This window comes from Pyxicephalus adspersus, chromosome 1 (assembly GCF_032062135.1).
Source record: "Pyxicephalus adspersus chromosome 1, UCB_Pads_2.0, whole genome shotgun sequence".
NCBI classification, from domain to species: Eukaryota; Metazoa; Chordata; class Amphibia; order Anura; family Pyxicephalidae; genus Pyxicephalus; species Pyxicephalus adspersus.
The window spans coordinates 14,250,551-14,268,963 of NC_092858.1; the positions used below are offsets into that span (position 1 = coordinate 14,250,551).

Below are 18,413 nucleotides of genomic sequence, written 5' to 3' on the forward strand. Positions count from 1 at the left end.
TAAAAAATCTTTTTGCTAAACACAGCTGAGACGGGGCTTTCTTGCAACCTTTTGTATCCCTTTAATGACCAAGACAAACTCAGCATATCAAAGCACAGTTTGACCTTTTATATTGTGCTTTTTACTATTTTTTTTAATACCTATTTTTAAATTGTGGCCAGCAACCAGAAAAACTTGAATGATTTCCTATAGAAACCCATGGGGAATCATGTTTCAGCTAACAAAGATTTCGGCTAACAATAGTGATATATACATACAAATACATAACATATATCATTTTATATATTATAATGTATGATAAAATCTTCACCATCATTTAGGAGTAATATTAGTTTTAGGGATGTGTTTACAAGTAAATCTGAGAATTGTTGATGTTTGAGAAATATAAAAGGCTGGCTTTTGCCACAGCAAGCTTTCACTTTTATTATGCCATTTTGTTACATTTATTACTGTGTACTCTTCTATTTAAAATCCCAACCCATTACTGTCACGTTCACTGTCATGATGGAGGAGACTTGTCAATACTGCTTACTCTGTAAATCTCTGTACACCTTTTTACGGTTGTGCAGTTTTTCTATCATGTCTTAAATTTTTTAACAGTACATATGCAGATATTCAGGCACATCTTAACATAGCAGGCTCCATGAACATGTTTTAAAGAGGACCTGAATTTCAAGCTTTTTATGTGTTCATAGTTTTGTACTTATTTAGTTGTATCAAAAGCACAGAAAGTCAACTTTCATTGAAAAATAGATCCCTCTATTCAAAGGTCACATGACCAATGCCAAGGCATTGCTTAAAACAGGGATCAGCAGTTCTGCTGGAGCGGGGATCTACTCCTTCTACAAAGCCCATGATACAAATATTTTAGCATAGGTCATATAAGGGTCTGCCAACCTGATGGCATGGTAGTGCTTTTATTTTCCTATTTTTAATCTGTTGCAGTAAATCTGGTACTATGACTTAAATAAAAAATAAAAATATATTGTCTAAACTTTAAAGACACCCAAGTCAAATGCAGCAAGGAAGCCTAAAACTTGCCTTTTGTATGGCTCACATTTCGACCTACAGTGCTGTCTATTAATATTAGTGTTCTCCCAACCCCAAGCTGGGTGCACCACTCAGCACTTTTCAGTAACCACCTGGCTGTTTTTTGGTCACAGTACAGGGGTGGCCACCTACCTACAGCTCCGTCCTGCCCAGCTTAAAAAACTTTCTGGGGAGAATACTGAATATAACACTACAAACCATCATCATACCCTGCACTAACATTGGCTGCGGTGTCAGACCAAAGAAAAAATGACCAGAGTTATCACTAAATATCTTAAAATATTTCATGAATCTGTTAAGATATGGTTAATTCATGAATTCTGCGCTCAGAACCAAATACAGCCATTAAAGCTGAGGCTTCTAATAATAAACCATTGCCCTACATTCATAGCAACATTTAGCTGCAATCATTTCTTTCTGACTGCTATAAAATGATGAAAACTGCCATATGTTACTGCATTTTGTGCGCAGTCATTGTTCTTTTTACAGCATTTGTGTTAGAAATGTGATTGTTCCTAATTCCTCTAATGGTCAGGCTAAAGGTTTTAAATGCTTTATTAACAAGACTGGGGTTAGTCACCCAGAACATTTTCCCAATTATTCTGTCTATTGTGCTTAGCGTACTTTGGTTTACAGCAGCAAATTACAATCATTACATCGTCCAGCCTGAAAACACATTAGGACTTTTAGTAAGTACGCCCGCTCATACATCTTATAATCTCTAAGTCTTTTTGGCATTTTAATAGTGACTCTCAAAATCATTATTAAGACCAGTGCTTGCACATCTAAATTTTCCAATTAGAACTCAAGAACGTTTATTGCATCTTCCATTTATGAATGGCTTTCTAACCCTCATCATCATAAAATACCGACAGGAGACAAACCTAACTCAATGCAACAGATTTTGTATTTCTACTGCACTTTAGGGAATGCAATTTTCATTAGTCCCTGTCCCAGTGTAGTTTATATTGTAAACTCCAGGGCTTCTCAATAATAAGCCTTGTGGACAAAGTGCATTTGTTCCAAAGACTCAAAACAAAGCAAAACTTGGTTAATCAGAATTAACTCAAGCCACCCTGTCACAAAACTTGGCAATGCTGACTGAGTCTGTGGTGAATTAGATCATTCGTAGGTTATCATCAATTGAAAAAAAATGCAAAAATCCTCAGTAGACCAAATAAACCAAAGTCGAAGGTAATTTATGATTATCTATATTTTCTGTTAAATTCGGCTATTTCCCTATTTTCCTTAGGTATATACAAGAGGGTGCTGAGAAGTTTCTGGCTTTGCCTCCTTCCAGATGAAATAGAAAAATGAGTGTGGGGGCATATGACAGCCTAATATCTTAGTACATAACTGTGCATATATAAGGTCTTTGCGATTCCTAAAACAGTTTTTCTTGTGTTTAGTGAGAAGTTGTGATGGCAGAGGCACAAGCCAGTTTCATGTCGTTGGGAGTTACAGGCCGTCATGAAGTTTTTGTTTCTTCAGGGAGGGTCAGCAAAGCCCCGCAACCTCAATAGACCCGGCAACCTGCGATGCTGTCCATGAGCTGATTAATAATGACCGGCGAATATCCGCAAAAAAGATAGCCCAGATACTTGACAATACGGGAGCGTATTGGGTTTGTTATCACCACTATCCTAGACATGTGCAAGATTTGAGCAAAGTGGGTGCCGAAGTGTTTGAACAGTAGTCAGAAGAAGGAACGAGTTGAAGCATCCAAAGCCGTTTTGGCCCATTTTGAAGCTGAACAGAACTTTTTGACTAGGTTAGTGACTGAGGATGAAACCTGGCTCCATATCTTTGATCCTGAAATCAAGGAACAGTCAAGGGAATGGCGCCACAGTGGGTCTCCGCAGCCAAAGAAGTTCTGAACCCAGAAATCAGCCAAAAAAATTCATAGCATCCGTTTTCTGGGACAAAGACAGTATTCTGTTGGTGGACTACCTACCTCAGGGCTCTAGTTTCACAGGACAGTATTATGCTAACCTCCTGGACCAGCTGAAGGAGGCAATTAAGACGAAACGCCGTGGAAAGTTGACCAAAGGATCCTTTCTTTTTGCAGGACAATGCACCTGCGCACACGTCCAATGTTGTGGCTGCCAAATTGAACACCCTGGGTTACCAATTGGTCCACCATCCCCCCTACTCACCTGACCTGGCCCCTTCGGACTATTATCTGTTCCTGAATTTGAAGAAACACCTGAAGGGGCAACGTTTTGAGGACATTTCTGCTGACAGCTGGTTTGCGGCCAAACCAAAAGACATTTATTTGAACGGTCTAGAAAAGCTGTACCTACGCTGTACCAAGTGCATCAGTCTCGGGGGAATATGTTGGGTAAATGTGTTATTTCATACCTTTGGCTCTCTTCTTTCTGGCAAATACTCAATACTCAATTATAAACCACTATTTTTTTTACAGTAGACCACAGTATGTCTCAAGTGTGTAACAAATTAATGTCTTTGGTAACCAACTCAATGGTACAAATAGTACAAATGGCTTGGCATTTCTATTGATTAGTGTTTTGAAAGTTATGCGAGCCAAAGCAATTCCTGTATTTTCACAAAAAAAAACCCTAAGACATACCCTAGTTTATATTTCAATAGGTTTTGATTCAAGTATACAGGTAGTCCCTGGGTTAAGGACATCCGACATACGGACTCCTTCTAGATATGAATGGGGTTCCCTGCTCGCTGTGTGCAGAACGGAGGCTTGGAGGGGGCGATTTGCATGACTTGCAGGATCTTTTGTTAAACACAGCTGAGGTTGTGGGTGATCTTAGGGGGGTGAGCTCTTTCTGCAGCCTCTTGTAACTCCTTAATGACCAAGACAAACTCTGCAGCTGTTTCTTTTTGCATATTAAAGGACAAGTTGTTTCAGAAGTTAGTTGTCTAGGCTCCATAATTTTTTGCTTTGTTGTGATTAACTCACAGTGGGGATTTTATAGAGTAACTGACACAATGCTACCTAAAATTATGTTTAGACAAACATCTGTCCTAATTGCATTGATTAAAATAATGTACCTGTTCCGACATACAAATTCAACGTAAGAACAAACCTACAGTTTCTTTATTGTATGTAACCCGGGGACTTCCTGTATACAGTATTGTAATCTCTTGACATCTGGGCCCCAGTGCAAGATGCTAATGTACCTGAGTATCATGTCCTGAATGGTAACTATATGTTTAACAAATACTAACCACTATCTGCACAAGTAAATACCACCTTTAAGCTCCTCAAGCTTACTATACCTAATGATGAATTCAGTTATGTTCTTATCCACTACTCCAGACCTAAAAGTATACCTAAATCTAATAACAACAATATTTTGTTCATACAGGCTACATTAGTTTTGTATTTTCAGGCTAGAGACAGAGAAAGGTCATCAATCTGGCATGGGTATATTTTGTACAAGCTCTACTAGTACTGTTCTCTACTAGTTAAATATGCTAAATAGTACACAGCTTATGCCTCTCTCATCTATTAAATAAACCTTCCATTGTGAAGTGATGTTAGCTTGGCCATTTCTGATTTGGTTCTAAAAAATACAACTTGCCTGGCTGGTGTTCTGATCCTCAGACATTAATACCTTCAGGATTAATCACCCAGAATGTGTATGCAGCTCAGGTTCACTTAATGGCCAAACAACTTGTTAAAGAGTTACCTGCATGTTTGTTCTAGGAGAGATTGACACCACTGAATCCAAACGATTAGATTTACATCCGGGCAATTAACATTATTTGAGTTAAGCCATAGCAGCTTACATGATCTCTCTGCTTTAAAGCTGTGCACTGTGCTGAAACTGATATACAATCTGTTCCTAAAGGAACTGTCCATAGTACTGAAGCAGACCTGTGTACTGTTCCCAATGGAGCTATCCATAGTACTGAAACAGATCTTTGATTTTTTTACCCAAGGAGCTGTCCATAGTTATGAGATAGGAATCGATACTATTTCGAATAGAGCTGTCCATGGTGCTGACATGTACTTTGATTACAACTGTCCCCTAATGCTGAAGCTGTCATAACTTTAATTCACATTGCAGTTAAGATTTTAAACAGATGGTTTTGTTCCATTAAAGCTGAATCCCAGGAAGATAAAAAGGATGTCTGGTATTTATTTATATGGCAGGACAAAGAACAAGCTGGAGGAAAGAACAGAACAGGGTAAGCTGATAGACTACCTTGTCTGTCTGCTGATGCTCATTCACTGTGGGTAGATTGAGGCATAATCAACATTAATTTGAAGCACATGGGCAGCACGGAAGCTCAGTCGTTAGCTCTCCGGCCTTTGCAGCGCTGGGTCCCAGGTTCGAATCTCGGCCTGGACATTATCTGCATGGAGTTTGCAGGTTCTCCCAGTGTTTGCGTGGGTTTCCTCCAAGTACTCCAGTTTCCTCCCACTTTCCAAAAACATGCGCTAGGGTAATTTGCTTACCACAAAAAATTGCCTTTTTAAATGACTTATGACTATGGTAAGGATATTAGATGGTGAGCCTCTTTGAGGGACAGTTAGTGGCATGACTATGGACTTTGTACAGCGCTGTGTAATATGTTGGCGCTATATAAATACTGTGTAAAAATAATATTAATGATGCTAACCAATAGAAGGAAGATCAGCTATAACAGCCAAAATATTTTTATCAGCATAGGATTTCTTTTAAAAAATTGATACATAAACTGAGAAAAGGTTGTAACCTCCAAGTACCTAAATAGTATTTACAGTATCATAGATAACTTTAAGCTAACCCCTTAAGATATAGTATGATTATACAAACAAGAAAAAAATAGAAAGTGTTTTTTTTTTTTTTTTGGCAAAACATGTATTCAGCAAAAATGTTTAAATGCAAATCAAACAATAATAAGTGTTCATGTAACAATGAAAGTGATTATAAATTCAAACAAACAAGTAAGGTTGGGAACCAAACAAAAACCCCTCTAAATCAGTTTCACAGTTCATAGTGCCATATAGAACTGTTATTATTACTGATATTGTGTTCTAAAATGTTTTACCGTTTACCTATATATAGTTATCTCACACTCCCCTGAAGAAGCCTAAGCAGGCGAAACTATGACTAAATTATGAGACTAATATTTGCACACAACGTCCAATATTATTTTCAGTTTTTTTAAAACAAAAAAAATGATCAAAAAACAAAAAGTTTTTGCCTTGCCATACTCATTTTATTCGTGATTGGCGTACATCACTAGAAATAACTTCAACCTTTATGATAAAATGCTGGAAGGTATCTGATAAAGCCGGTGAGTTTTTATAAAGCTTCCATAGTCTCCAAATCATGGAGTGAAACAAAACTAAGTGTTCTGTTTCTTGGGCAATTAACTTCAGGAACAAGCTGTGCCTATTTTTACTTCAAGCTATGAAAACTCTGCATATAATATTACGTTTAATAACATCTTATGTTATTGGATTTTCCCTCTCACTGACTCTTTTTCATTCAAGCTTTTTCAAATTTTTTTATGTAGTGTTCTGCCAGGAGCTCGCTCGCAGTATAAATCTATAACCACTAAACAGCTGCACACATTAGCATTTGGAAGCAATGAGGCATCATCAAGGAGATCAGCTGTCATATTTGCTCACCACCAAGAGATCCGATCAAACTTCCAATTGGTAACTGACTGACGGAAACAGCAAATCACCCATTCTCGCTTCTGTGCGGTGCAAAATCAGTGATGTAAGAAAAAGAACCCAGAAAAAGAGCAAGAAGAAGGCATCAAATGCTTTTTATGTTATCAAATACTGTGTGGTATGAAGTCTGCATGCTTGGGGTAATATGAAAAGACTTGTTAGATGGTCTCCTACAGATCATTTTAGGCCAGCTTTACTATAACCTCTCCCTAGCAAACATGTTAAAGTGTATTTTTCAATTAAATGTAGCCCTTGGTCAGTTAAACTATTTTTGTAGCAATAAACAGTATATACAACAGTCAGAACCCCTGTAAGTATTGTATTGCTCTCTGTATCTCAGCATTATGCCCTGTGTGGAAAGAACATTAATCTACTTTCCCTTTTGACAGCCAGGAAATTACTGTACTACGAGGGCATACTGCCATTGACAGCTCCCAGTCTCTACTATTGATCTGGAGCCACACCGATGGGTCCCCAATCCTTAGTTTAGAGGCAATAAATTCATACAGCTTTCCTAATAAACTGCTGCTAGCGACAGGTGTGAGATTATTTCTTTTTCTTGGCATTCACTAGGAAAAAATAAAAAAATCTATTTTTTTAAAAAGTGACAGTAAAATATAAACACAGCGTGTTTGACTCTAATAATAATTCTGCATAGTATTATAAAAGCAGAACCTTAATGCAAACATTTGCAGAAAGAAACAAGTGATTGCAACCAAGCAGGGATAATATTGTCTGTCCCTCCTGAAATAAAGGGCCTTGATGTTTTTTTTTTATTTTTACATTTAGTTCCATTTTAAAAATGGTTAAATATCAATGAGAAAAACTATTTGGGTAGAGTACTCAGACACTGCTAAGACTGTTCTAGGCACCAATGACATCTGGTAACAAGAGAATTGAAGGAAATATGTAATAACACCAATATGTTTCATTAAAAGCTGAAGATTTCTGGGCTTTCAGTGCCTTCTTTGGTGGGTCACTGACCCCCAACTAAATGCATGGGATTGGAATTACAATGTCTTATTATTTTCATGCTTTATGCACTGATTTAGGGAAACCTGGATCAAGATGATCGTCCAGTGACAGTAAAATAAAAACACAGTGTAAAACTTTTTTTTTTTTTTTTTTACGTGTCTGACTCTAATAATAATTCTGCAAAGCATTATAAAAGCAGAACCTTAATGCAACAATTTGCAGAAAGGCACAGGTGATTGCAACCAGGCAGGCATGATAATTTTTATGCAGAAAGGATATTGTCTGTCCCTCCTGAGATAAAGGGCCTTGATGTTTTTTTTTTCATTTTTACATTTTACGTTACGTTTTAAAAGTTGTTATATATCAATGAAAAAAACTATTTGGGTAGAGTACTCACACTGCTAAGATTGTTCTAGGCACCAATGACATCTGGTAACAAGAGAATTTAAGGAAATATGTAATAACACCAATATGTTTCATTAAAAGCTGAAGATTTCTGGGCTGTCAGTGGCTTCTTTGGTGGGTCACTAACCCCCAAAGTAAATGCATGGGATTGGAATTACAATGTCTCGTTAATTTCATGCTTTATTCGCTGATTTAGGGAAAGCTGGATCAAGATGATCGTCCAGAAGTTTAAAAGCTTCAAAAGCAGCAACAGCAGTTCCTATGTCTGCATGTTCAAGTATCTTGCATTAACAATAAATTGCTAAATGGTACTTCCTGGACTTCTGCATAGCTTAGAAGCTAAAATATACAGTGACATTACCATTTAAATAAAAAGAGCATATTATAAAAATTACATTTATAAACTTACTTCTTCTCTGCCTCTCCAGGGGAGAGTGACGTGGCCACAGAACTTCCTGGCTGCGACACGTAGAAAAGCTGCTGCTCGTTCCTGGTCGGAGCAATCTTACACTCATGCTCATGGCCCCAAATAATCAGATCTAAAAAATCGTCCAAGAATTGCTCAGGGATGTAATTGGTGTTCCCATGTTTACTCCTGAAAAACAGACAGCAAAGAGACAATACTTTATTTCTTTAAATAATTTTGTAATGTAAAACTATAATGGGGCCATGTTTAAGACCTTTATGTACAGAAACATGTCCACCCCACACCATCTGAAACTGCAATCTCTCATTTTACCTGCAGACGAGCAGAAAAAAACTGATACATAAATGGTCTTTGAAGATAATCTAGCTTTCTGTGATGGTCTGGCAATGATCATGCCCTGCAAATTGTCACTGTCAGGCTCTGAAAGCAGGCTATTCTGGCTTTCATTACAGGGGAATAAAAAGATATTGCAGCGGACATGAATATCAGCAAATTAGAATGTAGAAATTTTGGCTTTACAGGCACCTGGAATCAATAACAATTTGCCATAACAGTAGTGTGTTATATAAAACATCACAGATTGAATGATAAAAACTAATCACAGTGGCTTGTTAACAACCTTGAGGTACGCAAAACAAGTTACTTATACTTTTCTCATATTAATGTATGTAAGTCCTTGATGACTCCTCATTCTCAACAATTACCATCTCGGCATGTTTCGCAGAAATTCTATCTGCTTCATCAGGAGTAAATGCGACGTAATGGAGACATTTTGATGAAGCAAATAGAATATCTATGAAACATCTCAAGTAGATAATTGTTGAGACATTGAGGACTTATACTTTAAGAAAAGTCTAGGAACTTGTTATGTGGATGGCAACGTTTTGACATTATAGTTGTTAACATGTTGTGCATATTAAAGCATGTGCCATAAATGTAAATTTGTTGAGACTAAACTCCATTAATATTCCTTTGACATATTAGTATCAGCATTGTCACTGCCGATTTTAAAGTCTGTAGTTTGTCAATCAACACCTGGCCACATGAGTTATATACCTTTTTTTTGGATTTGGGACTTGATTAGACTGTCTATCAGGAGACTTTGGTCCTATAACACAGCTCAACAAAAAAAAAAAAATCTCTTGCCAAGGATTTTAAAATTTTATTTATATAGTGTATTTCAGGTCTGCTGAATCCAGAAATGACATCAGTTTCCTTGCATTGGCTCTAGTTCTTGTGATACAGTAATCAGAATAGACAACAAATGTTAACACAGCATAATATTATCAATCTTTTTTTTAAACCAATGTTTTGCATATTATATATTAAATGTAGCATTATTTTCATGAAACTTTCCTTTCCCTTTTTTTATTTATACATTTTCTATTTTTACAGAAATATGAGTTCTTTAAAAAGAAGATGTTTAAATTACCCTAATGTATTTTGCTACATTTGTGGTGAATATTCTCAGCAAAAACAGAGAAGAAACATTACAGAATTTGTGAAACAAGCATATCTTGCATATTTTGGTATTAAACTGGGGGACCAAAATAAGTATTTGGCTCCACATATGGTATGCAAAACTTGTGTAGAGTGTCTACGTCAGTGGAAAACTGAAAAGTTTAAAATTAGGTGTAGTTTTAGTATGGTGAAGGCCCAAAAATCATCATAATGATTGGTATTTTTGTGCTGTGAATGTAAAAGGTTTCAATCATTACAAGAAAAACAAGTGGGAGTAAAAGTGGGAATCAGCAAGACGACCTGTGCCGCATAGTGCTCATACCAGTGTTCAGTATACTCCCTGATATTCCTGTATCCGACATCGGAGGATATACAGAGTTTCGAGTGTAATCCAGCAGTTGGCAGTGAAAGTGAACATGAAAAAGAGCTCAATGGTTTAATACGTGATCTAAGTCAGTCAAAACAAGCATCTGAACTTTTAGCATCCAGGCTAAAAGAAAAGAACTGTCTGAGACTGGAAGGTAAAATAACGGTTTATAGGACAAGAGAGGTGACACTCCTACCATATTTCAGTGAAGATGGAGACTTTGTGTACTGTTGTAACATCCCTGGACTACTAGCCCATATGGGAGGACCAGAATACCGTACAGAAGACTGGGGGCTTTTCATGGACAGTTCCACTTAAAGTTTGAAATCTGTTTTACTGCATAATGGCAAGTGCTATGCATCAATTCCAATAGGTCACTCAATAAAAATTAAAGAAGAATATAAAAATATCAAAATGGTCTTACAAAAGCTTTCTATAATGAACACCAATGGTCCATATGAGTTGATTTAAAAATGGTGAACTTCCTACATGGACAGCAAAGTGGATACACAAAGTAGCCATATTTCATCTGCTTGTGGGATAGTAGAGCAAAGCAGGATCACTGGAAAAAAGTGACATGGCCTCCAAGGGAAAACACGAAAAAAGGTGCAGCAAACATCATTACCAAGCCAATGGTTGACAAAGAAAAAAGCAGCAAAAATAATACCGTATTTGGCATCTGTGCATCAAACATAACCTAAAATGACTTTAATTTGCTTGGCAAGAAAATGTTTGTTGACCAGTGTAAATGTTCAGATGACCCTTGTACAGCTTCCCGGGTGCATTTAAACAACTTGTATCCATGCCTGCTGTTGTTTTTAAACATTGAAGGCTCTTTCTGGCTGTTGGGTCCCAGGCTCAACCACGGTCATTGAGAGCATTTGAAAAGCATTTTGTGCATGTCTTTGTGAACACAGCTGTGGCAGTCTACTTTGGCTTTTCCTCCTCTGAAGGAAACAACTGCTAGGGCATCCAGGTGCAAACATGTTAACCTGCAGTGCAGTTTGCCATACCTGAAAGTCTGAAGGAGACCTTAATCAGCACTCTTGATCGTTTTTCCTTCTAATTGAAATGTTAAGTTCAGCCTATTTATCATGAAAAAATCTATGTGGTTAATGTAGTCTTTCTTAACATGGAGGAACCATTGAAATAAGGTTCAGGAAACCCCTGCTACTACAGATCACAGTACCCTAGCATGATGGTCAGTGGGAAGAATGATTTTTAAATTGCTGGCCAATAGGGAGAATGTCACCCTTACAGATAGCCAAAAAAATCATTGGTGTCAGGTAAACTGACCTGAGAGTACCAATAGCTCATGGCTCAAGGAAGCCCTAACAAGCTCTAGGGTTGATGTAAATACTGAAAGTATTTAGTATATGAAATCATTTTATATCACATGCCTTTATTTATAGCTTCCTATACATTTACATGCAGAACAAGCTGTCCAGCAAGAGTTACAGATGCTAAGACAAGCTATGTAACTGTGTCTGAGCCGTTAGTATTCACAATGGGTGACTGAAAGTGTCTGAATAATTTTAGCCAGTGGTTTCTTTTACTACAGCATTGCCTGGCACCGTGGACACTAGGAGAGGTAAGTATAACAAGCTTCACTAAAGACCTGTTTTTCCTCATTTGTAGTCATTTGTTTTATCAAAACTCTGAAGCCTTGAATAACAATTGGATTCAACAAAAACATTATTGCAGATTCCAATATCCTTCTGATTATGAAGTAATGTAAACACATTTAACGTTTTTATCCTACTGGCTACTTAAATCTTTTAAAATGAGACTGAAGAGCGTATTGAATATATTCAAGACTTAAATACAACAAATATTACATCCATCTTCCTTCATCGCTTTTAGACGGTCAGAATTGTGTCATGCAAAGTATGATGATGATTATTTCTTTGTATAGGTCACCTAGTATGCTATAAAAGATTTATATGATTTGGACTTTTTCTCCATATCTTATCCAGCCATCATGTTTGTCTTTTCAATGACATCTTATTTGTCTAGCACAAGCAGGGTGAAAAGTTTCCTGAAAGCTTTTTTTAAAGCTGCTAATAAAAATAAACTTCACATAGAGCAACAAAGATGCAAAGGTGGCAAAACAAAAAATAAAGTGGTCAAGTAAGCAATTTTCATTATAACAGAAAAACTTCAAAGCCTAACTTTCTAACCTAGTTCCTCTGCAACAAGAGGTTTCCTACAAAATGACTAATGCATCATCTTTCTAACATTTCTAGACATAAATTCTGGCATAAACCAGCACAATAGTATGTGTTTGTGATTTTAATTCTTCCTATCCAATATGTGTAAGTAAAGCAGTGTAATGTTCCACTCAAAGCAATATAACAGATTGGCTGAGGATTTCAGGTAATGGAAGTAGATGTCAGAGGCAATTACGATAACAGGATGCTTTTAATGAATGCAGAAGATATGTGTTAAAAAATTAAATTGGGCTCCCAGCAGGCATGGTGCAGAATGAGCTGTTTTACAAGTTTAGAAATGAATGTTCTGGATAGTGTTGGCATCATAAAGCAGATGTCCAGGACATTTCCAGAGGGACCTTACCTGTTCTGATGAATTACAAATAAGTTAAACCAGATGGATTCATCCTCACGGGGGCGCAACATGGTGACTTGTTTATTAACAAACATTCGGTAGAGTCTTTCATCGGGGATGGACCCTAAGGCAAGACAAAACGGTGGAGCAATTAACAAAGGATAGCAATAGGGATACCTAGGTAAACACACAACTGGATTGGGAGATAGGATGTGAGGAAACATGCTTGTCTTTAATAAATCTCTTCTCAATCTTCTATCTCTTAAAGGAAGCCTATACAGTGTTTAACCCAGAGGCTGGATGGGAAGAAATTGTAGGTGGGTGGCAGCTCTAGTATTGTGACCCAACTCAGTAACCACCCAAAAACAGCCGGGCGGTCACTGAAAAGTGCCGGGTGGTGCGCCCAGCTAAAAGGGCTGGGGGGAATGCTGCTATATGAAAGAAAGTTAGGGGCTCCCACTGCTGGCCTTCTTTAAAATTGCACGTAGCAACAAAAATGCAGAAGTCTGGATCTTTATACTTTTTCTAGGGCAATGACTCAAAAAATATTAAAAGTAAAGAGTCAGAATGAAAACCAGATAACATAAACCAAATGGGACTTTACAGACGAAACAAGAAAATATCACTAAAATAATAAACTTTAATATATAAAAAGAGTTTGAAAACAACCAACCAATACGTTGGTTGTAATGCAATGCAACATGAAATAGCAGATTGCACTTCTGGGACAAAATATATCCCTGATAGTACCTCTGTGAGTATACAAGCCAACCCTTTAACCCGTGGATAGAGAACATTCCTAGTAAAAATAAATATTGAATTATCAACAGAAATATTGCAAATGAAACATGAACAGCATGTATATTACTATAACAGTATAATAACCAATGACGTGGAAGTCACTGCTTAAAACATCTACACGTTTCACTGCTGAAAGGTGGTTACACATGATCTAGAAATCCATATATGTGAAAGGGTCACCAAGACTCTCTGTTACAGCCAAAATTGCCAAAGGGAGCGGACAAAATATATCCCTGATAGTATCTCTGTGAGTATACAAGCCAACCCCTTAACCTGTGGGGCTAGAGAACATTCCTAGTGAAAATAAATATTGAATTATCAACAGAAATATTGCAACTGAAACATGAACAGCATGTATATTATTATACCAGTATAATACCCAATGATGTGGACGTCACTGCTTAAAAAATCTATGCGTTTCACAGATGAAAGGTCCAGCTACCTCAGGAAAGGTGGTTACACAGTCTCAGTCTACCTATGTAATTTAAAATCATGGTGTCAATTCGGACAAGCAAGTGTAAAGCTACGTACACACGTCAAATTTTCTCGCCCGATAATCGGCATTGGCCAGATATCGGGCGAGAATCTGGCGTGTGTACAGCCCACGTCGTTTATCGTCCGTGGATCCGTCCTGGCCGATCCATGAACGATGAACGACGAGCGATCCCAATGCAAGGGAAGGGAGAGAGTGTGCAGCAAGGTGCCGCTCCGTCGCTCTCCCCCTCCCCTCTCCATAGAGCAGAACGGTGCTGTATGTACAGCACTCGTTCATGCATCTTGCGGTTCTTATCGTTGGAAAGGATTGTGAAGGATCCTTTCCAATGACAAGAATTGCACGTGTGTATGCGGCTTTACTGGGGCCAGCGTTCAACTTGCAGATGGATACATGGTGGGAGAATCACCCACACACTACGTGATAGGAGCAAACTCCTATTTTTGTTGACTAGACAAAAATTCCTACAGGCACACTCCAAAGCCCTTCCAAAAAGATGAAGGATGTTACAGAAGCCAAGGTGGGGTGGTGTAAGGGCCATGCCCAAAAAGTTTACTTATTAGAACCACAAGAAATTGGTCATTTGATGTAAAAGTCAGCCGTGGCCAGATAATTGTATAGATATGTGGTTGCCACAGATTTTAAGGGCATTAAAAAAAGAGAGAACAATAATTAAAAGGAATCTTAATAATCCACTTGAGATATTGGATACATCAATAATTAAAGGTCTATGACAGTGTGTTTTTTTATTGAGCTTTCCTCAAGACATAATTTATTAGAGACTACTCACCATCTGTATAATTCTCAGGACATTACTCTTCTTTTTATAAATTTGAATTTTGAACTGATGTTATAAATCGTGTTCCAACTTTTAATGCTCATAAAAAACAACTTGACATTTGGAAATAAATTGCTTTAAATCTATTTATTGCTTGAAATATAGAATTTGCAAGTAATACTGAAGAATATAATTTTAAAAGAGGAACGCAACAGAAGGGTTTTTCTTTACAACTTTAAACACTTAAGGCTTTTATGGGGACATTTAATGTCCATTAGTAAAAGACAGAAGTGTCATGAACAGCAAGAATTACATATAAATTAGTGCTGCTTTTAAAGGTCAATGCTATTACAAAATTAGCAAAACCTGAACAAAGAAAGAATTAGAAATTCTATCAGGTATTTGACCAGACATCTCCTCCTCTTCATGCTGAGATATCTCCTGTCAGCTTATATAACCTGCAGTGACCCTGTGCTGACAAAATCACTTTATGTGTATTAAATTGTTTTGCATTGTGGGGGTGGTAAAAACTGTGGACGTCAGGCCCTGGGGTTGTAGGTGGTAATTACTTCCTAAAACTGTTGATTGACATTATTGTCATTAGACAAATGCTAGTGACTGATGTGAAGTCTAGATGGAAGGCTGACTATGTCTGTCAATACAATTCTTGTGCATCAAAGCAAAATGTGTATAATATCTTGCCGTTCATTTTCTATAGAAACAAAAAAAACGTGTTCCCTGACAGCATGCTTTAGAGAAGAGTCATTGCCCTTTTCTGAAGTGATAGTCTTTCTGCAGAGAGAAATGGTGGTCTCTCTGCACAGGTCTGAAATGCCCCCTGGTGATTCTCTGTTATGCTCTCAAATCAGCAAACAACACAAGTTTTTTTGTTTTGATGCACATGGAATGCATTTAGTTGATTTAAAGATTGCTCTCACCGTGTGCAGTAATACCGTATGTGCTTACACTTGAAATATGTGCCATACTGCCATTTGTTCTTAATAGCACCCCAAACTAACCCAAATAATGTGAGTTGCTGTGATTTGCACTGCACTGTACACCATGCACTATTTTCTAAGCAATGTGTTGCTTTGGGCAGCCCATTCAAATGAAAAGGGATGCCCTAACTGGAAATCCTTCAATTGAGGTAAACATTCCAGCAACAGCTGCCCAAAATGGGAAACCCCTACCCTTATTTCCTGCTTCGGTCCAGGACAGGAAGTAAAGGGGAAATTCCCCAGCAGAATATTGACAGTAAGAAGTAACCTGATAAGGTTTTAAAACCCTTACCTACAGTATTACCAAAGTTTAATGCTTACATGGGGGACTAATAAAACATGCAGATGGAGTACAGGCGACCACTAAAATATCCGGTAATAGGACCCCATAACTCCAATTATAAATGATGTGAGAGAGACTCACCTAATCCATAAAGAGCAATCTTAGTTCTCCCTTTCTGTAACAGTATCGGGCTGATGTCTATCTTTTCTACTGATGTGGAACGACCAAAATGGTTGACGAGTCCAGCACAGCTCAATAAATCCAGTGCACAAAGAGCATCTGCCTGTAAAAAAAAATGAAGCAATATTTAGGACAGACCAAACACAACTCAAAAGAACAGATTCACCATGGCTACTAAATCAACAGGGACAATTACTGGAATTAATGTTTAATCAAGAGTATCATTTTTCACATTCAGATTCTAGTTATTTTTTCAGTAGCTGTATGTATATCAGTGCAAGTTACTTCCTTGCTTAATCTCTGCTGTAAGCAAACCAGTTGTAACATCAAACACCTTTAAAGAACACTGTTTCCATTAAATGTCTGAGAGGCCGAACCAGACTTGACAACACAGCATGGTGGCCAATGGTTTTGCACTTTTGCCTTGGAGAAACATGGCCTTGTGTTACTTTCCCATTAGAAAAATTGCTTTTACTGTGGTTTTAGAAAAAAATTACCGTCTTCAAAAAATTTACTTTTTTTTCTTTGCAATCTTAATAAAAGACACACAAAAAATATTATTTCCGGGTATAATTACACAATGCAGCTTGTAACATTCAAGTGAATTAAATAATGGAAACAGTTGAAAAAAACATAAAAAATGAATCCAGAATTAGGCTGATATGGGACCAGAATGGGACCAACTCAGGGCTGATATGGGACAAGAATCCGGCATGTGTACAGAGCTCGCCGTTCATGGATCTGTCCTGGCGGATCCACGAACGAGAAACACTGAACGGTCGTAATGGAAATGAAAGGGAGAGAGCACGGTGCCGCTCGTCCCCCCCCCATAGAGCAGAACGGCGCTTATTCATGCATCGTTCAGTTGCTGGAAAGGACTGTGAAAGATCCTTTCAAACGACAATTATTGAACGTGTGTACGCAGCCTTGATGAGATGTATAAATAACCCCTCTTTGTCAGGACCATCTTTTGTTTAAATTACAGCCCTGAGACTGCTGGATACTTCTCTACAAACTTTGCACATCCAGAATTGGATTGGATGGTGACCATGGGTGCACTGCAATCTTCAAGTCACTCTACAAATTTTCAATATGGTATAAGTCTGGATTCTGTCTAGATCACACAAGGACATTCTTTTTTATCTCCTTCAGCCACTGTGTGATTAATTTTGCTGTATATTTCATGTCAATGTCTTGTTGGAAGGTGAAGCAGGTTTTCTTTAAGAATTTTATTGTAAGAATGTTCAGCCAGTTGTTTGTTTCCAGTTCTACTGTTGTGAGAAATAACGGCTACCAATTTCCATGGAGACTTAAATACTGCACATGCTAAACATTGCTAATAAATTGCACAGCTGCATGCAATAAATGTTCATTATTTTTTTTAATGAGGATACTACACAACTAAATTTTATACTATATGTTGGCTCTAACAATTTAGTTATCTTACTCCCCTTTTGCTCTGTTAAATATCAAATTTATGGACCCTTTCTTATATCAAAACAATAAGTCCAAAAATACTTGATGATTCTGCAAGAAATCTATTAAGGTTTCTTAAGATGACAGCTCTTCTCATCTTTAGATACAGTAAAATGAAAAAACATTGTCACCAGAAAAAAAAATAAAATGAAGATACCACATTAAAGAACTAGTGAGATACAAATATACACATTACTGAAATATTTTTAATTTAGACACATTTATCCTTTTACTGTAAATAACACTACACATAGATAAACTATGGTAAGAGAAAGCAATGTCATGTATAAAAAAAAAAAATACACGCAAAAAGCTTTTATATCAAATAGCAATAAAATACAGAAACCTATAACTATACAGATTCAAATGTTTTGGCAGCTCAGAATTGTTGGAGTCTGATCTAGGATTAGCTACTAAGAACTCCCACATTTGACTGATCTGTGATATTAAATAAATCTTTACACATTTCAATGCTCAACCCAGAAAATTTTTCAAGCCGGGTGA

At 37.3% G+C, this 18,413-nt stretch overlaps 1 protein-coding gene across 1 annotated transcript in view; it reads right to left on the minus strand.

Moving 5' to 3' along the window:
• Positions 1-18,413, minus strand: part of MRE11 (MRE11 homolog, double strand break repair nuclease) — a gene marked incomplete at its 5' end in the record, with an annotated part of 126,849 nt that overhangs the window by 89,491 nt on the left and 18,945 nt on the right. The window contains 3 exon segments of the mRNA XM_072402671.1: positions 8,490-8,675; positions 12,910-13,024; positions 16,395-16,536. Coding sequence (XP_072258772.1) covers positions 8,490-8,675; positions 12,910-13,024; positions 16,395-16,536 — 443 coding nt within the window.